Raw genomic sequence first — 27,066 nt, forward strand, 5'->3', positions numbered from 1 at the left:
TGTCGAAAGCTGTAAAAAAGTTAGTAGGGTCGACTGTATGATATGATACAAATTATAAGTTTCTTGTTTGATTTTTTTTGCTAGTTGATGTGAATTAAATATGTTAATGCAAAACTATGTAGACTTGGATAATCATGCATTTGTTTTTCTATTTGATATAAAATCGTAAAACATAACTTTTATAACCCACGGTACAACAGCTAAATCTATGGTTTTAAAAGTGGATATGTTGTGCAGAAATATATAAAACATAAATAACATTGATTTCTGATTCCACAAATAAATGAACTTATCAATCATTGTACGTTAGATAAACTGAAATCCAGATTATTCAATAAAGACATCACGTATCCGATGGCAGTATTGTTATCACTGCGCATTGAAATTTCTTTAGTTGTAAATATTATAACCAAAATACCTCCGGTGGCTCAACAATAACTATAACGGTTTTTAATGCTGAACGCCGAATTTCGATACCTGGGGTAAGTACACCACGGATAGCCCATTACGTAATTTTGTAGTTAGCAATAAAGAAATAAATATATCAAAAATATAATTGCCTTATGCATCACACAAAACACATCTAAAAGTGTCTTCAATTACACTGTACAACAGAGTTTTTGCTTATATGTGTAAAAACGGCTCGTTTGGGTTGAGAAAATATTTTACGTAGAGGAGCAAACAACGATCATCGTCAGGTTTACAAAGAAAGAAAGAGGTAACTGACTGGAAGTTGACCACATGTTTGAAAGGGGTTGTGTAACTGAATGTAAAGGGAATGTAAAGGGCGGTGTTAGATGTTTGAATATATATTTTTACATTATTTATTTTATTATTTTTAATATAGGTATAAAGGTGTTCCTTTGTATTGGTTTATTTTTGGTTTAAGTTGTTGTATAAGTACGGCTTCTATAATTTTGCGTTTGTTTATGTTTGTTTCTTTATTTAGTATTTGAGTGTTTTCTATGGTTATGCTGTGTTTATTTGACTTGCAGTGTTCGAAAACGCGTGAAGGTGACTTTTTATGTTCTTTGAATCTGGTTTCAATTTTTTACTTGTTTCTCCAATATAGAAGTCGTGGCAGTTATCACATTGTGTTTTATAAATAATGTTGGTGTGGTGTTTGTCAGTGCAGTGCTTACATAGTATAGACCTCAGTTTTGTAACTGGTTTTTGAATAAATTTGGTATTAACTGGAATGTCATATTTTGTTACTAGTTTTTGCCAAATGTTGGTTATTTTTCTGCTGATATCGGGAATATATGGTATGCAGCAGTATATGGTTTCGTGATTTTTTGATTCGTGAGATGTATTTACTTTTGTTGATTGCTTTTGCTTTCTGTCTAGTTGTGTGCGTATAATGTTTTATATGGTTTGTGGAGAAATCTTATTGATGTTGATAAAGTATTGTTTTATTTTGTCTAATTCATCGTTAATTTTATCTGGTGAGCATAGTTTTATGGCTGTGTTTATTTCGTTTCTTAATATGTTGAGTTTTTGTTTTGTTTCATGTGCTGAGTCCCAAGGAATGTATAGTCCAGTATAGGTGATTTTTCGGTGGATTTCTGTTTTAAATTGTGTGTCGGTTCTTGTACTTTTGAGGTTAAGAAATGATATTTGATTGCTTTCTTCTTGTTCACATGTGAAGTTAATGTTGGGATGTTTAGAATTAATGTGATTGAAAAAATTAAGTGTGTGTTCTCTTGATCTGAATCCCGCAACCGTGTTATCTACATATCTGTACCAACTTCATGTTCAACAACCACAACTATATACAAACAAATGGCCTACGCATGGGCAATCCAGTATCACCAGTTCTAGCCAATATTTTTATGACACAAGTTGAAACACAAGCAATTAACACAGCATTACAACCACCACTCTACTGGTACAGTTCAACTATGTGAATGATTTATAATTTCATATATTGATATTGTATGAATGTATATGTTAGGTTTGTTTGTCAGTGTAATGACATTTTAACATATTGAAAAAACAACAAATCTGTATTTGTATGCACAGATATTAAAAGTTCATAAAATTAATATTACTGGAGATCGAATAAGCGCAAGACACATGTCAATTTGTAAACGTGGTACTATCTCTCTTTTATTATATTTTTATTTTTCATGTGCGTACTTCAATTAATGAAATTCTAACGCTTTACTATTTTCGCCAGCTTGTACCCGGGGTAGATGAAACGAATATGGAAAGATGCCATCACGGCTCAGATCTATGTTAAGAATGTTGCGTATCATGTAACATTTGCCCTCAATAACTTTATATGGATCATGACTTTGCAGATAGTTGTATCATCCTAGGCATAACGCTTCGATCTTCAATCCTTTATAATCTAATATTACTAATGTCCAAGAGCACGTGGTTGAAGAAAAGTGAAATTTAATTATGTGTCATAGTTTTTTATTTTTTTAACTGTAGCACTATCCATGATTTTCTTGCAATTGTGGGTTAGTTTTCGAACTGTTATATTTAGCCCTTTTAATTTAATGCAGATACAATGGCTTAGTCATTTAGTATCGTACAATATTATTTATTTATTTTTATTTGTTTTAAAATTGTAAGCGATAAATTCATAGCAACACTTTTTTTAATTTTTTCTAAATGTAAAAAAAATATTATTATTAGTATTTCTAGATAATTTATGGTAGTAATATTGATTTAAGGAGCTGGAAACCGTTTAGTTTTTTAAAGGTTTGTGTAAAAAATAAAATGTTCACATTATTTGAAATACTTAACTCCCATTTGATATTTATAATTTTATGTTTAATAGTAATAAGGCCAAGTAATAGTAAATTTAACATTTATTAAACTACATTGCATTTTAAAGTGTAAGCACAAAGCTGTGTTAATTTTTTTGTTGATATAATAACAGTTTTGAAAGTTAATATTATCGCATCATTCAGCTTACTTCAATAAATAATTATGTTTTGGTATGTTTTATAAAACAATTTAAACTTACCTTAGATTTTCATTTCAAGTTTAACAGCATTATTGTTATTACTGTAGTTCTAAAAATTGCCAATATAAATCATTATTTTGATTGATGGTAGTTAATAAGAACCTTATACATAAATTAATATTTTACAATTTGAATAATTATTGTGTTTAAATATTACTTAATTATTGTATAATTATATAATATTTACTGGAAATGTTACTTTTGAACAATGAACGTTTATGAACTTTTTATTTTGTTACTAGAATTTACATACAATTATTACCCTTGTATATTCTTAACTTTAAGAGGGAATTGTGTAGAATTGAAAAGTCCCAACACAATGCATAGCATTGACATCAGGTATTTTATAATTTAAATTTTGATTGGTAAGATAACTTATCAGAATTATTTATTAAATTATTATGAAGTCTTTTTACAAAGTATTGAGATGTGAAAATAGTTCTGTTTAATAAAATGAGAAGTATGCTGTCTTGAGGTGTAAACTTTTCATGCATTAGGTTCACTAAAATTGATGTTATTACCTGGTTGAAAGATAAATTAGAAATGGTAAAAGAAAAGAACCAAAATTTATATGAAGATTAATCATTCACATTTATTTAAGCCTTTTGAATATGTAACAAATGTCTATGAAACTTTAGTGTTTCAAAATGGCAATATGACCATGTTTTGAAGATTGTTATAGTGGAAACAACTGCACAGAAAATACCTGGATCAAATAGGACTGAAATCTTTATATCAACCAGCTTAATGTTGCTTAATAAACTAGTTACATTAGGAAAAAAGTTATTCATTACATACAATTCTCACAGAATAACTTTTCTATCTGATTCTTGCAAGTTAAAATTAAATCATCCTGTTTGATTGACATGAAAAACGTTTTCAAAAACTTGGATTAGTAGTTCTTTTGGTTGGTCAAGTTGTAAAACAAATATAATTCTGTTTGAAAATAAGTCTGACTTTAATTCATTTACTGCAATGATTTTTGTTACCTTACTGTTTGCCATTTATTACAAATTACCGGGTCTTGTTAGTTGTAGTGTGATATAGAAATAGCCCATAAATTCATAAAAATGAATAATCATAACTATATTGAAGTTGATTATTTATGTGTGGAATTCCTAGTTCTCTGATATAATAATATTATCTTTGTAATAGTTAATTTTTGTCTTCAGTGTTCTTGTACCTAATACAAGAGCTGGGTGATTGGTTGAAAATGATAACTGAATATCATCACGAGACTTGGATAGTTGGATAATTGGATATAGTAATGATAGGAAACACTAGCCTTGATTAGTCGATTGTTTTCCCAAAACAGAACTCCCAATGATTAGATTGAACAACCATGAATCAATGGAAAATAATAATGGGAGTACTTTAGTTAGTTGGGTAATAATTGAAAATATTAATTTCAATTACTTGTTTTTTTTGTCACATTAATCAATTTAATTATAAACTATATTTTTACTTGATGCTAATCAGTGGTGATAGGTAATTGAGTGAATAGCCAAGCTCTGCCTGAACTTAATTTGTGTATTTTAATTTCTATTCCATAGACTAATGCTTGAAGTACCTTCAAAAGTTTTTATTATTAATACCAGAATAATTTGTAAGTAAAAATCTGTGAGTGAGTGAGTTTAGGTATTGTTTTGATTTAAAACGTCATATAAAATGTCATGACATTGTTTCTTGGTTTATAAAAACCTTCATAAAACAAACAGTATCAAAATCCATCACAAGTTTTGAGAATTGCAACAAAAACCTGCAATTTTTTTATTTTTTGTATTATAGAAGGTGCCAACTAATCTAAGGAATGTATATACAGACATTTTTCTGTTTATTTAATATATATATATACATATACACACACACCCACACACATCTTTCTATGTTTATTTAATATATATATACACCCACACACATCTTTCTATGTTTATTTAAAATATATATAGTTGCTTGATAAATTAATTTGATAAGATCTGAAAATGATCTCAGATTGAATACATAACAAAATACACCAAGAAATTAATCATTCTCTAAACATTTGTTAATTGTTTAGTTTCAGAATGGCCACCCATGCTGAGCAGTTCAGTGTTCACTGTACGTGGGAGGTTGAAGGTAACAGGTCAATAACAGAAGCAGTGAGCTGGACATTTGGAACAGATAGGTGCTAGTACTAACCTTCTATCAGTATTAGATGAAGTTTTTATATGTTGTGTATGGCTCACATATTTTCAAATGCATCAGGTGTTTTATGACTCTTAAAATTTATATCTTGAAATGACATAAATTATTTTCTGGCTCATGCTTGTGATTCAGAGTTAAGGAAAACCTGTTTGGTCTCACTTAGGAGCTTAGTCTTGACATGTTAAGAAATCTAAACTGTTTTATATGACAATATATTTATGTTCCTTTTGTGCTGTCTTAAATTTTGTATTGATTTTAGGAATAGAACTTCATATTTCATATCCTGGTTGTTACATGTTTATTGTTACAGATGAAATTCTGTACTGAAAGAAATATTATTCTACAAATGGCTAATTCAAAACTAGATATATGCATTTTTTTTCAGGTTTAACAAAGAAATGTAAATAAAAACGTATTGGATTATTGGTGCTAGACTAAACATTTAATACTAATTTAGATTTTTATAATATTCAGTTATAAAATTAATTCACATTTAGTGTAGTATTTTCTTTGATTTTTGTATTAATTTTGATGGTGACAATGATACATGGTTCAAAATACTAACTGTATGTTAGCTTTTGTGCTTTTAATAGCCAATAAGTGCAATTTACTCTTTTCTAAATATCTATGTGGATAAAAAAATTAATTTTCTTGAGTGTTCAAATTAAGGTTTAATAAATATTCTGATTATAGGTTTATATCTAATTATGTGAACAAAATGTCTTCAGTCGTCATCTTTCAAGATATAGCTTTTTTATGTGTTTCAGAGATAAAAAATTCATGTTCACTTAGATTAAAAACAAGTGTAATTTTAGAACGTTCATATGAGATGGAGAAATGTTAAGTACTAAGAAATGTATCTGGACCAACATAAAAATGCATAGCACAAAGATACAAGAAAAAAAAAAAGGTGATAGAAGGCCTTTCAGCCTATCATGGTTGGCTCTCACCCACCTCTAAATATTATTGAAAACAAGCAGAAAAGTTTTACAAATTGATGTGATTTTTATATGAAGAAATTGACTTAGGAAGGTCAAAACATTGTTCTCTGCTTTATTAGTAAAAGTGTTAATACCCATATCAGCCATTGTGAGGTACATTTTTATTTCAAGTTGGTTTCTCATCATTAAAAATTACAGATTTTTCACTTTAAGCTGAGATTCCAGGTTTTGAGTTTGATAGAACCAAAATCATAGACAATAAAATATAGGATCTTTCAACCTCTAGTCCTGACTTGGAAGAAGAGATTACTCCAGACAACTGTGTTCTACTCCAACCTCCGACCTCTGATGACCACATAGTTCCAGGATGTCAGCTCTTTGTCTCTTGTCCTCCCACCCACATGATACATGCCATTTGCATTCTCTGTGAGGCCAAGATGGCTGAAGTTTACGGCCGACATGGGGAATACCTGGAGACTGTTCGTAGCCGTCTTATAGACGAAGTGGATGGGATGGTGGTGTTTCGTATTGACGTTTCTTTACGATCACCTCCAAGTGAATGCTGTTTGAAGGTATGAAACAACACAAATTTATATATGGCTGCTTACGGTGTCATTTGATTTAAAGTTGTTGATGGTAGAGTTGTGAAAAGTTGAAATTGTTTCATTTTTGCCAAATATGAAGTCTATGGAATTTGCTAGAAACTTTTCTCTGTGAATGAGACCTAAAAGTGTTTATGCAGAAATATATTTTCCTGTAATTTATTAAAGAAAACCTTTAACCTGTTTTCAAGGGTTGCAATAAAAGAAGTCATACATGATTTAAAAAAAAAAAAAAGATACATTTTAATAAAAAAATTACTTCAAACCGTAATGGATTAAGTTATAATAAGTTTTAACTTACATGTGTTACAAAAGATATAAAAATAGATTTTAAAATTGCTGAGGGGCTAAATACATGTTTAGGTTTATTGCTACAAATGCAGCAGAAAATGTGGTTTCAGTGAAGTAATCAGGCTGTAAATGTGAAAAATGGAGATAATTGTCCAAGCCAGCTGTTCAGGAATGTTTTCGTGGTTGTTCAAGCTGTGATCTTTCAAATGATCATTAAAAAAATAATTACTTGCATACCCAGCAGAGAATCAATTAAGTGGGTTTCATTATTCCAAAACTTTTGTATATACATTGTGAAGATAATAAAAATAGTTTAAAAATTTTAAACTAAGAATAATTATTTGTGTTTAAGTTCTTTAAATGATTCTTAGGAACTATATATATATATTTATTTTTTGTTAAACAAGTAGAAGTTAATTTGAACTTTATCACAAAAAGGCTTTTTTTTTTTTTAACAAATGGCATAAAATGCACTGGAAACCCTATTTATGTGTTGAAGTGTTGTAGAATTTCACATGGGTGCAAAAAAAAAAAATATATATATATAAAAATATATATATATATATACATTTTGGGGGGGATAGTTTAACTTAGTGACATTTCTTCTTAATCCAAATCTAGTTATGTAATAGTTTTCTTTTTTATGTATTAAATAACTTTGAGTTACATTTTTTTTCCTAAATAACTATATTAATTACAAAATTATGATTAATCGATAATTGTAACAAATTGGAGACAAGTTTTATGAAGATGTTTATGCCCTAAAGAACACGTGTTCTGATTACATATTACCAGTGCTGTATTTATACATTTTTTTCACTAAGCAAGAACTTGTTGGGTATTATTTTTGTATGTGCTTGCATTTTTATACAGTTTTAATCATAGTTACACATATATCTAGTTAACGTCCTTGAAAAGCAAGACCAGCATGTGGTTATATGGACTACAAATTCAGACTAAACTTGCGGACATCAAGAACTGCATGGTGCTGCCTACTATGGAACAAAGACTGAAAAGTTTGGAAGTTCCATTGAGTGACAGAGCTGGAGCCTTGAAAGGTTTTGTCCAGAAGCTCCAACAGCCAAGCATGCCTGTTGGGAATCCGACTGGATCGACTTCAGTATTTTCCCCAAATGTTCACTCCTCAACACCACCAGGTACAATGAATTTTACTCATGGTATTCCGAGGGGAACAAATGATTTGAATCTACTGTTTTCTGCTCTTCACAACAACCCAGCCTCTGTTCCTACTACTATGAATAATGTTGAAATGCTTTATTCCTTGTTACAGGGACAGTCAGTTGCAACCAAAGGAACACTTCCTACATATTCACTACCATCAGGATTATCGGTCACTACAGCAGGAGCAGGGTTAGATAGCTATCTCTCAGGACAACAATATGCTTCTGCAAGACCTAACATAACAGATTCTTTGTCAACAGGACAACCACTAGGTGTTGGAGGAGCTGGATTAACTAGTCCTTTTCTTCAAGAACAACAACAACTTGTCACTGAAGGATCTGCCTTATCTGGTACTATATCATCTGGACAACATCCAGCTGCAGGAGGTGTAGGATTGTCTAACTTTTTGTTTTCAGGACAACCACTTGCCAATGGAATGACAAGTTCCATCCCAGAGCGTATCTTTGCTCCTGGCTCATTAACATCTGGAGGAGTTACTTTAACAAGTTCTATATCACCAACAAATCTATCTGTTAGCGGAAGAACTGAATTCCTTGGTCCTTTTACACCAAGACAACCATTTGTTGCTGGAGGGCCTGTAGGATCTTTGACATCTGGACAACCAGTGGGTATTGGAGGAACAGGATTAGCTGGTCCTTTACCATCTGGACAACCAATGGCTACTGTAGGTTCTTTGACATCTGGACAACCAGTGGGTATTGGAGGAACAGGATTAACTGGTCCTTTAACATCTGGACAAACAGTTGGTAATGGAAGAATGGGATTACCTACTTGTTTGACACATGGACAGCCAGTTGTTACTGCAGGAACTGGTTACTTGTCTTCACAGCCAGTTAGTTCAGAAGGAGCTACTTCTGTACTACAACAACCACTTGTAACTGAAGGAGGCCATTCTGCACAACAAAAAGATGTACTGGAGCATTTATTGACTGCTCTTCAACAGTTGAAAACAGGTTCTGGAAGTTATCCAACACCAACTTCTCCAGAAACCCAGAAAGAGTCCTCTCCTCCAACAAGGTACTGCTTAAATTAGCTTCATGTCATATAATCTCTAAACTTCTTGTATTTGTATTCAATCAAAATAGTATATAAATAGATGAGTATACAAGTTTGATAAAAACTATGCTGAGTGAGGATACAAGCTTGGTAAAAACTATGCTAGGTAAGGATAAAAGTTTGATAAGAACTCTGCTAGGTAGTGACTGAAGTCTGATAAATCTCTGCTGCTTGAGGATAGAAGGTTGACAAGAACCTGGCTAGGTGAGGATACAAGTGTGACAAGAACTCTGCTGGGTGTGGATAGAAGGTCGATAATTACTTGGCTAGGTAATGACTGAAGTTTGATAAGAACTCTGCTAGGTTAGGATAGAAGGTTGAAAATTACATGGATAGGTAGTGACTGCAATTTGATAAGAACTCTGCAAGGTGAGGATAGAAGGTTAATAACTACTTGGCTAGGTAATGATTGAAGTTTGACAAGAACTCTACTTGGTGAGGATAGAAAGTTGATAATTACATGGCAAGGTAGTGACTGAAGTTTGGTAAGAACTCTGCTATGTGAGGATAGAAGGTAGATAATTATTTGGCAAGGTTGTGACTGAAGTTTGATAAAAACTCTGCTAGGTGAGGATAGAAGGTTGATGCTTACTTGGCTAGGTAATGATTGAAGTTTGATAATTACTCGGCTAGGTGAGTAGAGAAGGTTGAAAATAACTTGGCTAGGTACTGACTGAAGATTGATAAGTATTCTTCTAGGTGAGGATAGAAAGTTGATAATTATTTGGCTAGGTGAGGAGAGAAGGTTGATAATAACTTGGGTAGGTTGTGACTGAAGTTTGATAAGAACTCTGCTAGGTGAGGATAAATGGTTGATGATTACTTGGCAAGGTGAGGATAGAAGGTTGATAATTACTTGGCCAGGTGAGGATAGATGATTGTTAATTACTTGGCTAGGTGAGGAGAGAAGGTTGATAATTACTTGGCTAGGTAATGATTGAAGTTTCATAAGAACTCTGCTGGTATTGACTGAATTTTCATAAGAACTCTGCTGGGTGAGGATAGAAGGTTGATGATTACTTGGCTAGGTGAGGATAGAAGGTTGATGATTACTTGGCGAGGTGAGGATAGAAAGTTGATAATTGCTTGTCAAGGTGAGGATAGAAAGTTTATAATTACTTGGCCAGGTAATGATTGAAGTTTGATAAGAACTCTGCTAGGTGAGGATAGAAGGTTGATAATTACTTGTCTAGGTAGTGAATGAAGTTTAGTAAGAACTCTGCCAGGTGATGATAGAAGGTTGATAATTACTTGGCTAGGTAGTGACTGAAGTTTGATAAGAACTCTGCTAGGTGAGGATAGAAGGTTGATAATTACTTGTCTAGGTAGTGACTGAAGTTTAGTAAGAACTCTGCCAGGTGATGATAGATGGTTGATGATTACTTGGCTAGGTGAGATTAGGAGGTTGATAATTACTTGGCCAGGTGAGGATAGGAGGTTGATAATTACTTGGCCAGGTGAGGATAGAAGGTTGATAATTTCTTGGCTAGGTGAGGATAGAAGGTTGATAATTACTTGGCGAGGTGAGGATAGAAGGTTGATAATTACTTGGCTAGGTGAGGCTAGATGGTTGATAATTACTTGATTAGGTGAGGTTAGAAGGTTGATAATTACTTGATTAGGTGAGGATAGAAGGTTGATAATTACTTGGCCAGGTAATGACTGAAGTTTGGTAAGAACTCTGCTAGGTGAGGATAGAAGGTTGATAATTACTTGGCTATGTAGTTACTGAAGTTTGATAATTACATGGCTAGGTGAGAATAGAAGGTTGATAATTACTTAGCTAGGTAATGACTGAAGTTTGGTAAGAACTCTGCTAGGTGAGGATAGAGGGTTGATAATTATTTGGCTAGGTTGTGACTGAAGTTTAAGAACTCTGCTAGGTGAAGATAGATGGTTGATGATTACTTGGTTAGGTGAGGATAGAAGGTTGATAATTACTTGGCTCGGTGAGGATAGAACGTCGATAATTACTTAGCTCGGTGAGGATAGAATGTTGATAATTACGTGGCTTGGTGAGGATAGAAGGTTGAATACTTGGCTAGGTTAGGATAGAAGGTTGGTAATTACTTGGCTAGGTGAGGATTGAAAGTTGATAAATACTTGGCTTGGTGAGGATAGAAGTTTGATTATTACTTGGCCAGGTGAGGATAGATGGTTAAATACTTGGCTAGGTTAGGATAAAAGGTTGGTAATTACTTGGCTAGGTGAGGATTGAAGGTTGATAAATACTTGGCTTGGTGAGGATAGAAGTTTGATTATTACTTGGCTAGGCGAGGATAGAAGGTTGATAATTACTTGGCTAGGTGAGGATAGAAGGTTGATAACTACTTGGCTTGGTGATGACTGAAGTTTGGTGAGAACTCTGTTAGGAGAGGGTAGAAGGTTGATTATTACTTGGCCAGGTGAGGATAGATGGTTGAATACTTGGCTAGGTGAGGATAGAAGGTTGATAATTATTTGGCTAGGTAAGGATAGAAGGTTGACCATTACTTGGCTAGGTGAGGATAGAAAGTTAATAATTATTTGGCTAGGTAAGGATAGAAGGTTGATCATTACTTGGCTAGGTGAGGATAGAAGGTTGATAATTACTTGGCCAGGTAATGACTGAAGTTTGGTAAGAACTCTGCTAGGTGATGATAGAAGGTTGATAATTACTTGGCTAGGTAATGATTGAAGTTTGATAAGAACTTTGCTAGGCGAGGATAGAAGTTTGATAATTACTTGGCCAGGTGAGGATAGATGATTGTTAATTACTTGGCTAGGTGAGGAGAGAAGGTTGATAATTACTTGGCTAGGTAATGATTGAAGTCTCATAAGAACTCTGCTGGTATTGACTGAATTTTCATAAGAACTCTGCTGGGTGAGGATAGAAGGTTGATGATTACTTGGCGAGGTGAGGATAGAAGGTTGATGATTACTTGGCGAGGTGAGGATAGAAAGTTGATAATTGCTTGTCAAGGTGAGGATAGAAAGTTTATAATTACTTGGCCAGGTGAGGATAGATGGTTGATAATAACTTTGCTAGGTAGTGACTGAAGTTTGGTAAGAACTCTGCTAGGTGAGGATAGAAGATTGATAATTACTTAGCTAGGTGAGGATAGAAGGTTGATAATTACTTGGCTATGTGAGGATAGAAGTTTGATGCTTCCTAGGCTAGGTAATGATTGAAGTTTGATAAGAACTCTGCTTGGTAGTGACTGAATTTCGATAAGAACTCTGCTAGGTGAGGATAGAAGGTTGATAATTACTTGTCTAGGTAGTGAATGAAGTTTAGTAAGAACTCTGCCAGGTGATGATAGAAGGTTGATAATTACTTGTCTAGGTAGTGACTGAAGTTTAGTAAGAACTCTGCCAGGTGATGATAGATGGTTGATGATTACTTGGCTAGGTGAGATTAGGAGGTTGATAATTACTTGACCAGGTGAGGATAGGAGGTTGATAATTACTTGGCCAGGTGAGGATAGAAGGTTGATAATTTCTTGGGTAGGTGAGGATAGAAGGTTGATAATTACTTGGCGAGGTGAGGATAGAAGGTTGATAATTACTTGGCTAGGTGAGGCTAGATGGTTCATAATTACTTGATTAGGTGAGGTTAGAAGGTTGATAATTACTTGATTAGGTGAGGTTAGAAGGTTAATTATTACTTGGCGAGGTGAGGATAGAAGGTTGATAATTACTTGGCCAGGTAATGACTGAAGTTTGGTCAGAACTCTGCTAGGTGAGGATAGAAGGTTGATAATTACTTGGCTATGTAGTTACTGAAGTTTGATAATTACATGGCTAGGTGAGAATAGAAGGTTGATAATTACTTAGCTAGGTAATGACTGAAGTTTGGTAAGAACTCTGCTAGGTGAGGATAGAGGGTTGATAATTATTTGGCTAGGTTGTGATTGAAGTTTAAGAACTCTGCTAGGTGAGGATAGATGGTTGATGATTACTTGGTTAGGTGAGGATAGAAGGTTGATAATTACTTGGCTAGGTGAGGATAGAACATTGATAATTACTTAGCTCGGTGAGGATAGAATGTTGATAATTACGTGGCTTGGTGAGGATAGAAGGTTGAATACTTGGCTAGGTTAGGATAGAAGGTTGGTAATTACTTGGCTAGGTGAAGATTGAAAGTTGATAAATACTTGGCTTGGTGAGGATAGAAGTTTGATTATTACTTGGCCAGGTCAAGATAGATGGTTGATGATTACTTGGCAGGTTCAGTATAGTAGGTTGATAATTACTTCACCAGGTGAGGATACATTGTTGATGATTACTTGGCTAGGTGAGGATAGAAGGTTGATGATTACTTGGCTAGGTGAGGATAGAAGGTTGATAATTACTTCGCTAGGTAATGATTGAAGTTTGATTAGAACTCTGCTGCGTGAGGATAGGTGGTTGATGATTACTTGGCTAGGTCAGGATAGGAGGTTGATAATTACTTGGCTCGGTGAGGATAGAACGTTGATAATTACTTGGCTCGGTGAGGATAGAAGGTTGATAATTACTTGGCTCGGTGAGGATAGAAGGTTGATAATTACTTGGCTCGGTGAGGATAGAAGTTTGATAATTACTTGGCTAGGTGAGGATAGAAGTTTGATAATTTCTTGGCTAGGTTATGAGTGAAGTTTGGTAAGAACTCTTCTAGGTGAGGAGAGAAGGTTGATAATTTCTTGGGTGGGTTAGGATAGAAGGTTGATAATTACTTGATTAGGTGAGGTTAAAAGGTTGATAATTACTTGACGAGGTGAGGATAGAACATTGATAATTACATGGCTCGGTGAGGATAGAAGGTTGATAATTACGTGGCTAGGTGAGGAGAGAAGATTGATAATTACTCTGGCTAGGTGAGGATAGAAGGTTGATAATTACTGCCAGGTAATGACTGAAGTTTGATAAGAACTCTGCTGGAAAATAGATGGTTGATGAATATATGGCAGGGTGAGGATAGGAGGTTGATAATTACTTGGCTAGGTGAGGATACATGGTTGATGATTACTTGGCTAGGTGAGGATAGAAGGTTGATGATTACTTGGCTAGGTGAGGATACATGGTTGATGATTACTTGGCTAGGTGAGGATAGAAAGTTGATGATTACTTGGATAGGTGAGGATACATGGTTGGTGATTACTTGGCCAGGTGAGGTTAGAAGGTTGATAATTACTTGGCTAGGTTATGAGTGAAGTTTGATAAGAACTCTGCTAGGTGAGGATAGAAGGTTGATGAATATTTGGCAGGGTGAGGATAGGAGGTTGATAATTACTTGGCGAGGTGAGGATACATGGTTGATGATTACTTGGCTAGGTGAGGATAGAAGGTTGATGATTACTTAGCTAGGTTATGAGTGAAGTTTGGAAAGAACTCTGCTAGGTGAGGAGAGAAGGTTGATAATTACTTGGCTAGGTAGTGACTGAAGTTTGATAAGATCTCTGCTCTGTAGTGAATGAAGTTTGATAATTACTTGGCTAGGTGGGGATAGAAGGTTGTTAATTACTAGTCTAGGTAATGACTGAAGTTTGGCAAGAACTCTGCTAGGTTAGGTTAGAAGATTAATAATTACGTGGCTCGGTGAGGATAGAAGGTTGATAATTACTTGGCTAGGTGAGGATAGAAGGTTGATAATTATATGGCTAGGTGAGGATAGAAGGTTGATAAATATTTGGCTTGGTGAGGATAGAACGTTGATAATTACATGGTTCGGTGAGGATAGAAGGTTGATAATTACTTGGCTCGGTGAGGATAGAAGGTTGATAATTACTTGGCTAGGTAATGACTGAAGTTTGGTAAGAACTCTGCTAGGTGATGAGAGAAGGATGATAATTACTTGGCTTAGTAATGACTGAAGTTTGGTAAGAACTCTGCTAGGTGATGATAGAAAGTTGATAATTACTTGGCTAGGTTGTGACTGAAGTTTGATAAGAACTCTGCTGGTAGTGACTGAATTTTGATAAGAACTCTGCTAGGTGAAGATAGATTGTTGATGATTGCTTGGCAGGGTAAGTTTGGTAGGTTGATAATTACTTCGCCAGGAGAGGATAGAAGGTTGATGATTACTTGGCTAGGTGAGGATAGAAGGTTGATGATTACTTGGCTAGGTGAGGATAGAAGGTTGATGATTACTTGGCTAGGTGAGGATAGAAGGTTGATGATTACTTGGATAGGTAAAGATTTGGCTGCCAGGTGAGGATAGATGGTCGATAATTACTTGGCTAGGTGAGTGTAGAAGGTTGATAATTACTTGATTAGGTGAGGTTAGAAGGTTGATAATTACTTGGTGAGGTGAGGATAGAAGGTTGATAATTACTTGGTGAGGTGAGGATAGAAGGTTGATAATTACTTGGCTCCGAGAGGATAGATGGTTGATAATTACTTGGCTCGGTGAGGATAGAAGGTTGATATTTACTTGTCTTGGTGTGGATAGAAGTTTGATAATTATTTGGCTAGGTGAGGATAGAAGTTTGATAATTACTTGGCTAAGTAATGACTGAAGTTTGGTAAGATCTCTGCTAGGTGAGGATAAAAGGTTGATAATTACTTGGCTAGGTAATGACTGAAGTTTCGTAAGAACTCTGCTGCGTGAGGATAGATGGTTGATGATTACTTGGCTAGATGAGGATAGAAGGTTGATAATTACTTGGCTAGGTGAGGATAGAACGTTGATAATTACTTGGCTGTGTGAGGATAGAACGTTGATAATTACTTGGCTCGGTGAGGATAGAACGTTGATAATTACTTGGCTCGGTGACGATAGAAGGTTGATAATTACTTGACTCGGTGAGGATAGAAGGTTGATAATTACTTGGCTCGGTGAGGATAGAAGTTTGATAATTACTTGGCTAGGTGAGGATAGAAGTTTGATAATTACTTGGCTAGGTTATGAGTGAAGTTTGGTAAGAACTCTTCTAGGTGAGGAGAGAAGGTTGATAATTACTTGGGTGGGTTAGGATAGAAGGTTGATAATTACTTGATTAGGTGAGGTTAAAAGGTTGATAATTACTTGACGAGGTGAGGATAGAACATTGATAATTACATGGCTCGGTGAGGATAGAAGGTTGATAATTACGTGGCTAGGTGAGGAGAGAAGATTGATAATTACTTGGCGAGGTGAGGATATAAGGTTGATAATTACTTCGCTAGGTAATGATTGAAGCCTGATAAGAACCTGGCTGCGTGAAAATAGATGGTTGATGAGTTTGATAAGAATGGCAGGTGAGGATAGGAGGTTGATAATTACTTGGCCAGGTGAGGATTGATGGTTGATGATTACTCTTGCTAGGTGAGGATAGACTTTTGATGATCACTCTGGCTAGGTGAGGATACAAGGTTGATGATTACTTGGCTAGGTGAGGATAGAAAGTTGATGATTACTTAGATAGGTGAGGATACATGGTTGATAATTACTGGCTAGGTGAGGATAGAAGGTTGATAATTACTCTGGCTAGGTAATGACTGAAGCGTTGATAAGAACTCTGCCGCGTGAAAATAGATGGTTGATGAATATTTGGCAGGGTGAGGATAGGAGATTGATAATTACTTGGCTAGGTGAGGATAGATGGTTGATGATTACTTGGATAGGTGAGGATAGAAGGTTGATGATTACTTGGATAGGTGAGGATAGAAGGTAGATAATTACTTGGCCAGGTGAGGTTAGAAGGTTGATAATTACTTGGCTAGGTTATGAGTGAAGTTTGGAAAGAACTCTGCTAGGTGAGGATAGAAGGTTGATGAATATTTGGCAGGGTGAGGATAGGAGGTTGATAATTACATGCTTGGTGAGGATACATGGTTGATGATTACTTGGCTAGGTGAGGATAGAAGGTTGATGATTACTTAGCTAGGTTATGAGTGAAGTTTGGAAAGAACTCTGCTAGGTGAGGATAGAAGGTTGATAATTACTTGGCTAGGTAGTGACTGAAGTTTGATAAGATCTCTGCTCTGTAGTGAATGAAGTTTGATAATTACTTGGCTAGGTGGGGATAGAAGGTTGTTAATTACTAGTCTAGGTAATGACTGAAGTTTGGCAAGAACTCTGCTAGGTTAGGTTAGAAGATTAATAATTACGTGGCTCAGTGAGGATAGAAGGTTGATAATTACTTGGCTAGGTGAGGATAGAAGGTTGATAATTATATGGCTAGGTGAGGATAGAAGGTTGATAAATATTTGGCTTGGTGAGGATAGAAGTTTGATAATTACTTGGTCAAGGTGAGGATAGAAGGTTGATAATTACTTGGCTAGGTGAGGATAGAAGGTTGATAATTACTTGGCTAGGTAATGACTGAAGTTTGGTAAGAACTCTGCTAGGTGATGAGAGAAGGATGATAATTACTTGGCTTAGTAATGACTGAAGTTTGGTAAGAACTCTGCTAGGTGATGATAGAAAGTTGATAATTACTTGGCTAGGTTGTGACTGAAGTTTGATAAGAACTCTGCTGGTAGTGACTGAATTTTGATAAGAACTCTGCTAGGTGAAGATAGATTGTTGATGATTACTTGGCAGGGTAAGTTTGGTAGGTTGATAATTACTTCGCCAGGAGAGGATAGAAGGTTGATGATTACTTGGCTAGGTGAGGATAGAAGGTTGATGATTACTTGGCTAGGAGAGGATAGAAGGTTGATGATTACTTGGCTAGGTGAGGATAGAAGGTTGATGATTACTTGGATAGGTAAAGATAGAAGGTTGATAATTACTTTGCCAGGTGAGGATAGATGGTCGATAATTACTTGGCTAGGTGAGTGTAGAAGGTTGATAATTACTTGATTAGGTGAGGTTAGAAGGTTGATAATTACTTGGTGAGGTGAGGATAGAAGGTTGATAATTACTTGGTGAGGTGAGGATAGAAGGTTGATAATTACTTGGCTCCGAGAGGATAGATGGTTGATAATTACTTGGCTCGGTGAGGATAGAAGGTTGATATTTACTTGTCTTGGTGTGGATAGAAGTTTGATAATTATTTGGCTAGGTGAGGATAGAAGTTTGATAATTACTTGGCTAAGTAATGACTGAAGTTTGGTAAGATCTCTGCTAAGTAATGACTGAAGTTTGGTAAGATCTCTGCTAGGTGAGGATAAAAGGTTGATAATTACTTGGCTAGGTAATGTAGTGACTGAAGTTTAGTAAGAACTCTGCTGCGTGAGGATAGATGGTTGATGATTACTTGGCTAGATGAGGATAGAAAATTGATAATTACTTGGCTTGGTGAGGATAGAACGTTGATAATTACTTGGCTGTGTGAGGATAGAACGTTGATAATTACTTGGCTCGGTGAGGATAGAACGTTGATAATTACTTGGCTCGGTGAGGATAGAAGGTTGATAATTACTTGCCTAGGTGAGGATAGAAGGTTGATAATTACTTGGCTTGGTGAGGATAGAAGGTTAATAATTACTTGGCTAGGTGAGGATAGAAGTTTGATAATTTCTTGGCTAGGTTATGAGTGAAGTTTGGTAAGAACTCTGCTAGGTGAGGATAGAAGGTTGATAATTTCTTGGCTAGTTAGTGACTCAAGTTTGATAAGAACTCTGCTGGTAGTGACTGAATTTTGATAAGAACTCTGCTAGGTGAAAATAGATGGTTGATGATTACTTGGCCGGGTACGTTTGGTAGGTTGATAATTACTTCGCCAGGTGAGGATACATTGTTGATGATTACTTGGCTAGGTGAGGATAGAAGGTTGATGATTACTTGGATAGGTAAAGATAGAAGGTTGATAATTACTTTGCCAGGTGAGGATAGATGGTCGATAATTACTTGGCTAGGTGAGTGTAGAAGGTTGATAATTACTTGATTAGGTGAGGTTAGAAGGTTGATAATTACTTGGTGATGTGAGGATAGAAGGTTGATAATTACTTGGTGAGGTGAGGATAGAAGGTTGATAATTTCTTGGCTCCGAGAGGATAGATGGTTGATAATTACTTGGCTCGGTGAGGATAGAACGTTGATAATTACTTCGCTGTGTGAAGATAGAACGTTGATAATTACTTGCCCTAGGTGAGGATAGAAGGCTGATAATTACTTGGCTAGGTGAGGATAGAAGGTTGATAATTACTTGACTAGGTGAGGATAGAAGGTTGATAATTACTTGGCTAGGTGAGGATAGAAGGTTGATAATTACTTGGCTAGGTGAGGATAGAAGTTTGATAATTACTTTGGCTAGGTTATGACTTGAAGTTTGGTAAGAACTCTTCTAGTGAGGATAGAAGGTTGATAACTCTTGGGTGGGTAGGATAGAAGGTTGATAATTACTTGATTAGGTGAGGATAGAAGGTTGATAATTACTTGCAGGTGATGATAGAACATTGATAATTACATGGCTAGGTGAGGATAGAAGGTTGATAATTACGTGGCTAGGTGAGGAGAGAAGATTGATAATTACTTGGCGAGGTGAGGATATAAGGTTGATAATTACTTCGCTAGGTAATGATTGAAGTTTGATAAGAACTCTGCTGCGTGAAAATAGATGGTTGATGAATATATGGCAGGGTGAGGATAGGAGGTTGATAATTACTCTGGCTAGGTGAGGATAGAAGGTTGATGATTACTCAGCTAGGTGAGGATAGAAGGTTGATAATTACTCTGGCTAGGTGAGGATAGATGGTTGATGATTAATTACTTGGCTAGGTGAGGATAGAAGGTTGATAATTACTTGGCTAGGTGATGATTGAAGGTTGGTAAGAACTCTGCTAGGTGATGTTAGAAGGTTGATAATTACTGGCTGGGCTAATGACTGAAGTTTGATAAGAACTCTGCTAGGTGAAAATAGAAGGTTGATGAATTACTTGGCTAGGTTGTGAGGATAGGAGTTTGATAAGAACTCTGCTAGGTGAGGATAGATGGTTGATGATTACCTGGCTAGGTGAGGATAGAAGGTTGATAATTACTCTGCTAGGTGAGGATAGAAGGTTGATAATTACTGGCCAGGTGAGGGTAGAAGGTTGATAATTACTTGGCTAGGTGATGAGTGAAGTTTGGAAAGAACTTGGCTAGGTGAGGATAGAAGGTTGATGAATACTTGGCAGGGTGAGGATAGGAGGTTGATAATTACTTAGCAGGTGAGGATAGAAGGTTGATAATTACTTGGCTAGGTGAGGATAGAAGGTTGATGATTACTTGCTAGCTAGGTGATGAGTGAAGTTTGAAAGAACTCTGCTAGGTGAGGAGAGAAGGTTGATAATTACTTGGCTAGGTAGTGACTGAAGTTTGATAAGATCTCTGCTCTGTGAGTGAATGAAGCTTGATAATTACTTGGCTAGGTGAGGATAGAAGGTTGATAATTACTAGTCTAGGTAATGACTGAAGTTTGCAAGAACCTGCTAGGTTAGGTTAGAAGATTAATAATTACTTTGCTAGGTGAGGATAGAAGGTTGATAATTACTTGGCTAGGTGAGGATAGAAGGTTGATAATTATATGGCTAGGTGAGGATAGAAGGTTGATAAATATTTGGCTTGGTGAGGATAGAAGGTTGATAATTACTTGGTTCAAGGTGAGGATAGAAGGTTGATAATTACTTGGACAGGTGAGGATAGAAGGTTGATAATTACTTGGCTAGGTAATGAGTGAAGTTTGGTAAGAACTCTGCTAGGTGAGGATAGAAGGTTGATAATTACTTGGCTAGGTAATGACTTGAAGTTTGATAAGAACTCTGCCAGGTGATGATAGAAGTTTGATAAGAACTCTGGCTAGGTGATGACCGAAGCTTGATAAGAACCTGCTGGCAGGTGACCGAATTTTGGTAAGAACCTGCTAGGTGAAGATAGAAGGTTGATAATTACTTGGCAGGGTAAGATTGGAAGGTTGATAATTACTTCGCCTGGTTGAGAATAGAAGGTTGATGATTACTTGGCTAGGTAGTGACTGGAGTCTGATAATAACTCTGCTAGGTTAGGATAGACGATTGATAATTACATGGCTCTGTGAGGAAAGAAGGTTGATAATTACGTGGCTAGGTGAGGAGAGAAGGTTGATAATTACATGGCCAGGGTGAGGATAGAAGGTTGATGAAGATCTCTGCTAGGCAAAGAATGACTTTTGATAATTACTCTGCTAGGTGAGGATAGAAGGTTGATAATTACTTGGCTAGGTGAGGATAGAAGGTTGATAATTACTTGGCTAGGTGAGGATAGAAGGTTGATAATTACTTGGCGAGGTGAGGATAGAAGGTTGATAATTACTTGGCGAGGTGAGGATAGAAGGTTGATAATTACTTGGCCAGGTGAGGATAGATGGTTGTTAATTACTTGGCCCGGTGAGGATAGAAGGTTGATAATTACTTGGCCTGGTAGGTGAGGATAGAAGGTTGATATTTACTCTGTCTGGTAGTGATAGAAGTTTGATAATTACTTGGCTAGGTGAGGATAGAAGGTTGATAATTACTTGGCTAAGTAGTGACTGAAGTTTGGTAAGAACTCTGCTAGGTGAGGATAGAAGGTTGATAATTACTTGGCTAGGTAATGACTGAAGTTTAGTAAGAACTCTGCCATGTGAGGATAGAAGATTGAGGATAGATGGTTGATGATTACTCTGGCTAGAGGATGAGTTGATAGAAGGTTGGTAATGACTGAACTCTGGCTTTGCCAGGTGAGGATAGAAGGTTGATAATTACTTGGCTAGGTGATGATAGAAGGCTGATAAGAACTTTGTTAGGTGAGGATAGAAGGTTGATAATTACTTGGCGTTGTGAGGATAGAAGGCTGATAATTACTTGACGAGTTAGAAGGTGAGGATAGAAGGTTGATAATTACTTGGCTTAATGAGGTGAGGATAGAAGGTTGATAATTACTTGGCTAGGTGAGGATAGAAGGTTGATAATTACCAGGCCAGGTAATGACTGAAGTTTGATAAGAACTCTGGCTAGGTGAGGATAGAAGGTTGATGAACATAAGCAGGTGAGTGATAGGAGGTTTATAATTACTCTGGCTAGGTGAGGATAGATGGTTGATGATTACTATTGACTAAGGTGAGGATAGAAGGCTGATGATTACTTGGCTAGGTGAGGATAGATGGCTGATGATTACCTGGCCAGGTGAGGATAGAAGGCTGATGATTACTCTGGATAGGTGAGGACACATGGTTGGTGATTACTCTGGGCCAGGTGAGGATAGAAGGCTGATAATTACTGGCTAGGCTATGACTGAAGCCTGATAAGAACCTGCCAGTGAAAACAGATGGTTGATGAATATTTGGCAAGGGTGAGGATAGGAGATTGATAATTACTTGCACAGGTGAGGTGACACATGGTTGATGATTACCTGGACAGGTGAGGATAGAAGGCTGATATTATTACTTGATAGGTGAGGATAGAAGGTAGATAATTACTTGGCCAGGTGAGGGATAGAAGGCTGATAATTACTTGGCTAGGCTAGGTTGTGAGTGAAGTTTGGAAAGAACTCTGCTAGGTGAGGATAGAAGGTTGATGAATATCTTGCTAGGGTGAGGATAGAAGGTTGATAATTACTTGGCGAGGTGAGGATAGATGGTTGATGATTACTTGGCCAGGTGAGGATAGAAGGCTGATGATTACTTAGCTAGGTGATGAGTGAAGCTTTGGAAAAGAACCTGCCAGGTGAGGATAGAAGGCTGATAATTACTGGCCAGGTAGTGACTGAAGCTTTGATAAGATCTCTGCCCAGTGATGAATGAAGTTTGATAATTACTTGGCTAGGTGGGGATAGAAGGTTGATAATTACTAGTCTAGGTAATGACTGAAGTTTGGCAAGAACCTGCTAGGTTAGGATAGAAGATTGATAATTACTGGCTCGGTGAGGATAGAAGGCTGATAATTACTTGGCTAGGTGAGGATAGAAGGTTGATAATTATATGGCTAGGTGAGGATAGAAGGTTGATAAATATTTGGCCTGGTGAGGATAGAACGCTGATAATTACATTGTCTCAAGTGAGGATAGAAGGTTGATAATTACTCTGGCCTCGGTGAGGATAGAAGGTTGATAATTACTGGCTAGGTAATGACCGAAGTTTGATAAGAACTCTGCTAGTGATGATAGAAGGATGATAATTACTTGGCTTAGTAATGACTGAAGTTTGCAAGAACTCTGCCAGGTGATGATAGAAAGCTGATAATTACTTGGCCAGGTTGTGACTGAAGTTTGATAAGAACTCTGCTGGTAGTGACTGAATTTTGATAAGAACCTGCTAGGTGAAGATAGATTGCTTGATGATTACCTGGCAGGTAAGCAAGTGGAAGGTTGATAATTACTCGCCAGAGAGGATAGAAGGTTGATGATTACTCTGGCTAGGTGAGGATAGAAGGTTGATGATTACTTGGCTAGGTGAGGATAGAAGGTTGATGATTACTTGGCTAGGGTGAGGATAGAAGGCTGATGATTACTGGACAGGCAAAGATAGAAGGCTGATAATTACTCTTCTGGCAGGTGAGGATAGATGGCTTGATAATCACTTGGCCAGGTGAGTGCAGAAGGTTGATAATTACTTGATTAGGTGCGAGGATAGAAGGTTGATAATTACTCAGGTGAGGTGAGGACAGAAGGCTGATAATTACTCTGGTGAGGTGAGGATAGAAGGTTGATAATTACTTGGCTAAGGTGAGGATAGATGGTTGATAAATTACTTGGCCTAGGTGAGGATAGAAGGTTGATAATTACTTGTCTTGGTGTGGATAGAAGTTTGATAATTATTTGGCTAGGTGAGGATAGAAGTTTGATAATTACTTGGCTAAGTAATGACTGAAGTTTGGTAAGATCTCTGCTAGGTGAGGATAGAAGGCTGATAATTACTTGCCAGGTAATGACTGAAGCTCTGTAAGAACTCTGCTGCGTGAGGATAGATGGTTGATGATTACTTGGCTAGGTGAGGATAGAAGGTTGATAATTACTTGGCTTGGTGAGGATAGAAGGTTGATAATTACTTGGCTGTGTGACGATAGAACGCTGATAATTACTTGGCTCGGTGAGGATAGAACGCTGATAATTACTTGGCCTCGGTGAGGATAGAACGCTGATAATTACTTGGCTCGTGTGAGGATAGAAGGCTGATAATTACTTGACCCGGTGAGGATAGAAGGTTGATAATTACTTGGCCCAGGTGAGGATAGAAGTTTGATAATTACTTGGCTAGGTGAGGATAGAAGGTTGATAATTTCTTGGCTAGGTTATGAGTGAAGTTTGATAAGAACTCTTCTAGGTGAGGAGAGAAGGTTGATAATTCTGGGTGGCTAGGATAGAAGGTTGATAATTACTCTGATTAGGTGAGGATAGAAGGTTGATAATTACTTGACGAGGTGAGGATAGAAGGTTGATAATCACTTGGCCCGGTGAGGATAGAAGGTTGATAATTACTTGGGCTAGGTGAGGATAGAAGAGTTGATAATTACTTGGCGAGGTGAGGATAGAAGGCTGATAATTACTCTGCCTAGGTAATGATGAAGTTTGATAAGAACCTGCCTGTGAAAATAGAAGGTTGATGAACATATGCAGGCAGGTGAGGATAGGAGGCTGATAATTACTGATTGGCTCTGGGTGAGGATGATAGGCTTGATGAATTACCTGGCCAGGTGAGGATAGAAGGTTGATGACTACTGGCCAGGTGAGGATAGGAGGTTGATGATTACTCTGGCCAGGTGAGTGATATGAAGGTTGATGATTACTTGGCCAGGTGAGTGATAGAAAGCCGATGATTACTCTGGATAAAGGTGAGGATAGATGGTCAATAGAAGGTGATTACTCTGGCCAAGGTGAGGATAGAAGGCCGATAATCACTGGCCAGGTAATGACTGAAGCCTGATAAGAACCTGCTGGTGAAAATAGATGCATTGATGAATATCTTCCTGCTAGTGAGGATAGAAGGTTGATAATTACTCTGGCTAGGTGAGGATAGAAGGCTGATGATTACTCTGGACAGGTGAGGATAGAACTGATAATTACTCTGGCTAGGTGAGTGATAGAAGGCAGATAATTACCTGGGCCAGGTGAGGATAGAAGGCTGATAATTACTTGGCTAGGTGATGAGTGAAGCTTGATGAAAGAACTCTGCTAGGTGAGGATAGAAGGTTGATGAATATTTGGCAGGTAGAGGATAGAAGGTTGATAATTACTCAGGAGGGTGAGATGATACATGGCTGATGATTACCTGGCATTGTAGGTGAGGATAGAAGGCTGATGATTACTTGGCAAAGGTGGATAAGTGTGAAGTGGCTTGAAAGAACCCTGCAGGTGAGGATAGAAGGCTGATAATTACTTGGCCAGGTAGTGACCGGAAGCCTGATAAGATCCTCTGCCTGCAGTGAAATGAAGCCTTGATAATTACCTGGCCAGGTGGGGATAGAAGGTTGATAATTACTAGTCCAGGTAATGACTGAAGTTTGGCAAGAACCTGCTAGGTTAGGATAGAAGATTGATAATTATTTGGCTCAAGTGAGGATAGAAGGTTGATAATTACTTGGCCAGGTGAGATGATAGAAGGTTGATAATTATATGGCCAGGTGAGGATAGAAGCTTGATAACATTTGGCTTGGTGAGGATAGAACGCTGATACTCATACATGGTTGGTGAGGATAGAAGGTTGATAATTACTTGGCTAGGTGAGGATAGAAGGTTGATAAATTACTTGGCTAGGTAATGACTGAAGTTTGATAAGAACCCTGCCAGGTGATTGAGAGAAGGATGATAATTACTTGGCTTAGTAATGACTGAAGTTTGCAAGAACCTGCAGGTGAGGATAGAAAGCTGATAATTACTTGGCTAGGTTGTGACTGAAGCCTTGATAAGAACCCTGCTAGGTAGTGACTGAACTTTTGATAAGAACTCTAGCCAGGTGAAGATAGATTGTTGATGATCACTTGGCAGGGAAGAAGATACCACCTAGGTGAGAGGAGGTTGATAATTACTTCCGCCAGTGAAGATGAGGATAGAAGGCTGATGATTACTCTGGCTAGGTGAGGATAGAAGGTTGATGACTACTTGGCTACGGTGAGGATAGAAGGCTGATGATTACTACTGGCTAGGTGAGGATAGAAGGTTGATAATTACTTGGCTAGGTGATAAAGATAGAAGGCTGATAATTACTCTGCCAGGTGAGGATAGATGGTCGATAATTACTTGGCTAGGTGAGTGTAGAAGGCTGATAATTACTGATTGGCTAGGTGAGGATAGAAGGTTGATAATTACTTGGTGAGGTGAGGATAGAAGGTTGATAATTACTTGGCTAGGTGAGGATAGAAGGTTGATAATTACTTGGCCTAGGTGAGGATAGATGGTTGATAATTACTTGGCTTCGGTGAGGATAGAAGGCTGATAATTACTTGTCTAGGTGGTGTGGATAGAAGTTTGATAATTATTTGGCTACCTGCTAGTGAGGATAGAAGTTTGATAATTACTCGGCTAAGTAATGACTGAAGTTTGCAAGATCTCTGCTAGGTGAGGATAGAAGGCTGATAATTACTTGGCTAGGTAATGACCGAAGTTTGCAAGAACCTGCTGGTGAGGATAGAAGGTTGATGATTACTTGGCTAGATGAGGATAGAAGGTTGATAATTACTTGGCTTGGTGAGGATAGAACGCTGATAATTACTTGGCTGTGTGACGATAGAACGCTGATAATTACTTGGCTCGGTGAGGATAGAACGCTGATATTACTTGGCCTAGGTGAGGATAGAAGGTTGATAATTACTTGACCCAGGTGAGGATAGAAGGTTGATAATTACTTGGCTAGGTGAGGATAGAAGGTTGATAATTACTCTGGCACAGGTGAGGATAGAAGTTTGATACCTACTCTTGCCAGGTAGAATGAGTGAAGATGAAGTTCAATAAAGAACCGCTGCTAGGTGAGGATAGAAGGTTGATAATTCT

General features: G+C 36.9%; 1 protein-coding gene across 6 annotated transcripts in view; it reads left to right on the plus strand.

Moving 5' to 3' along the window:
* The first annotated feature begins 2,051 nt into the window (after positions 1–2,051).
* LOC143253834 (uncharacterized) overlaps positions 2,052–27,066 on the plus strand; it is a 100,708-nt gene continuing 75,693 nt past the window's right edge. Inside the window, exons 1-4 of one of the 6 annotated variants that reach the window (XM_076508258.1) lie at positions 2,052–2,468; positions 5,037–5,144; positions 6,392–6,677; positions 7,900–9,218. In XM_076508258.1, coding sequence (XP_076364373.1) covers positions 5,044–5,144; positions 6,392–6,677; positions 7,900–9,218 — 1,706 coding nt within the window. In that variant the 5' untranslated portion in view covers positions 2,052–2,468; positions 5,037–5,043. Of the gene's footprint in view, positions 2,713–2,764; positions 2,952–3,284; positions 3,320–5,036; positions 5,145–6,391; positions 6,678–7,899; positions 9,219–27,066 lie in introns of those variants that run through there. The other 5 variants (XM_076508261.1, XM_076508259.1, XM_076508257.1 and 2 more) reach the window with 5 other exon arrangements.

Source organism: Tachypleus tridentatus, chromosome 6, assembly GCF_004210375.1.
Source record: "Tachypleus tridentatus isolate NWPU-2018 chromosome 6, ASM421037v1, whole genome shotgun sequence".
NCBI lineage: Eukaryota > Metazoa > Arthropoda > Merostomata > Xiphosura > Limulidae > Tachypleus > Tachypleus tridentatus.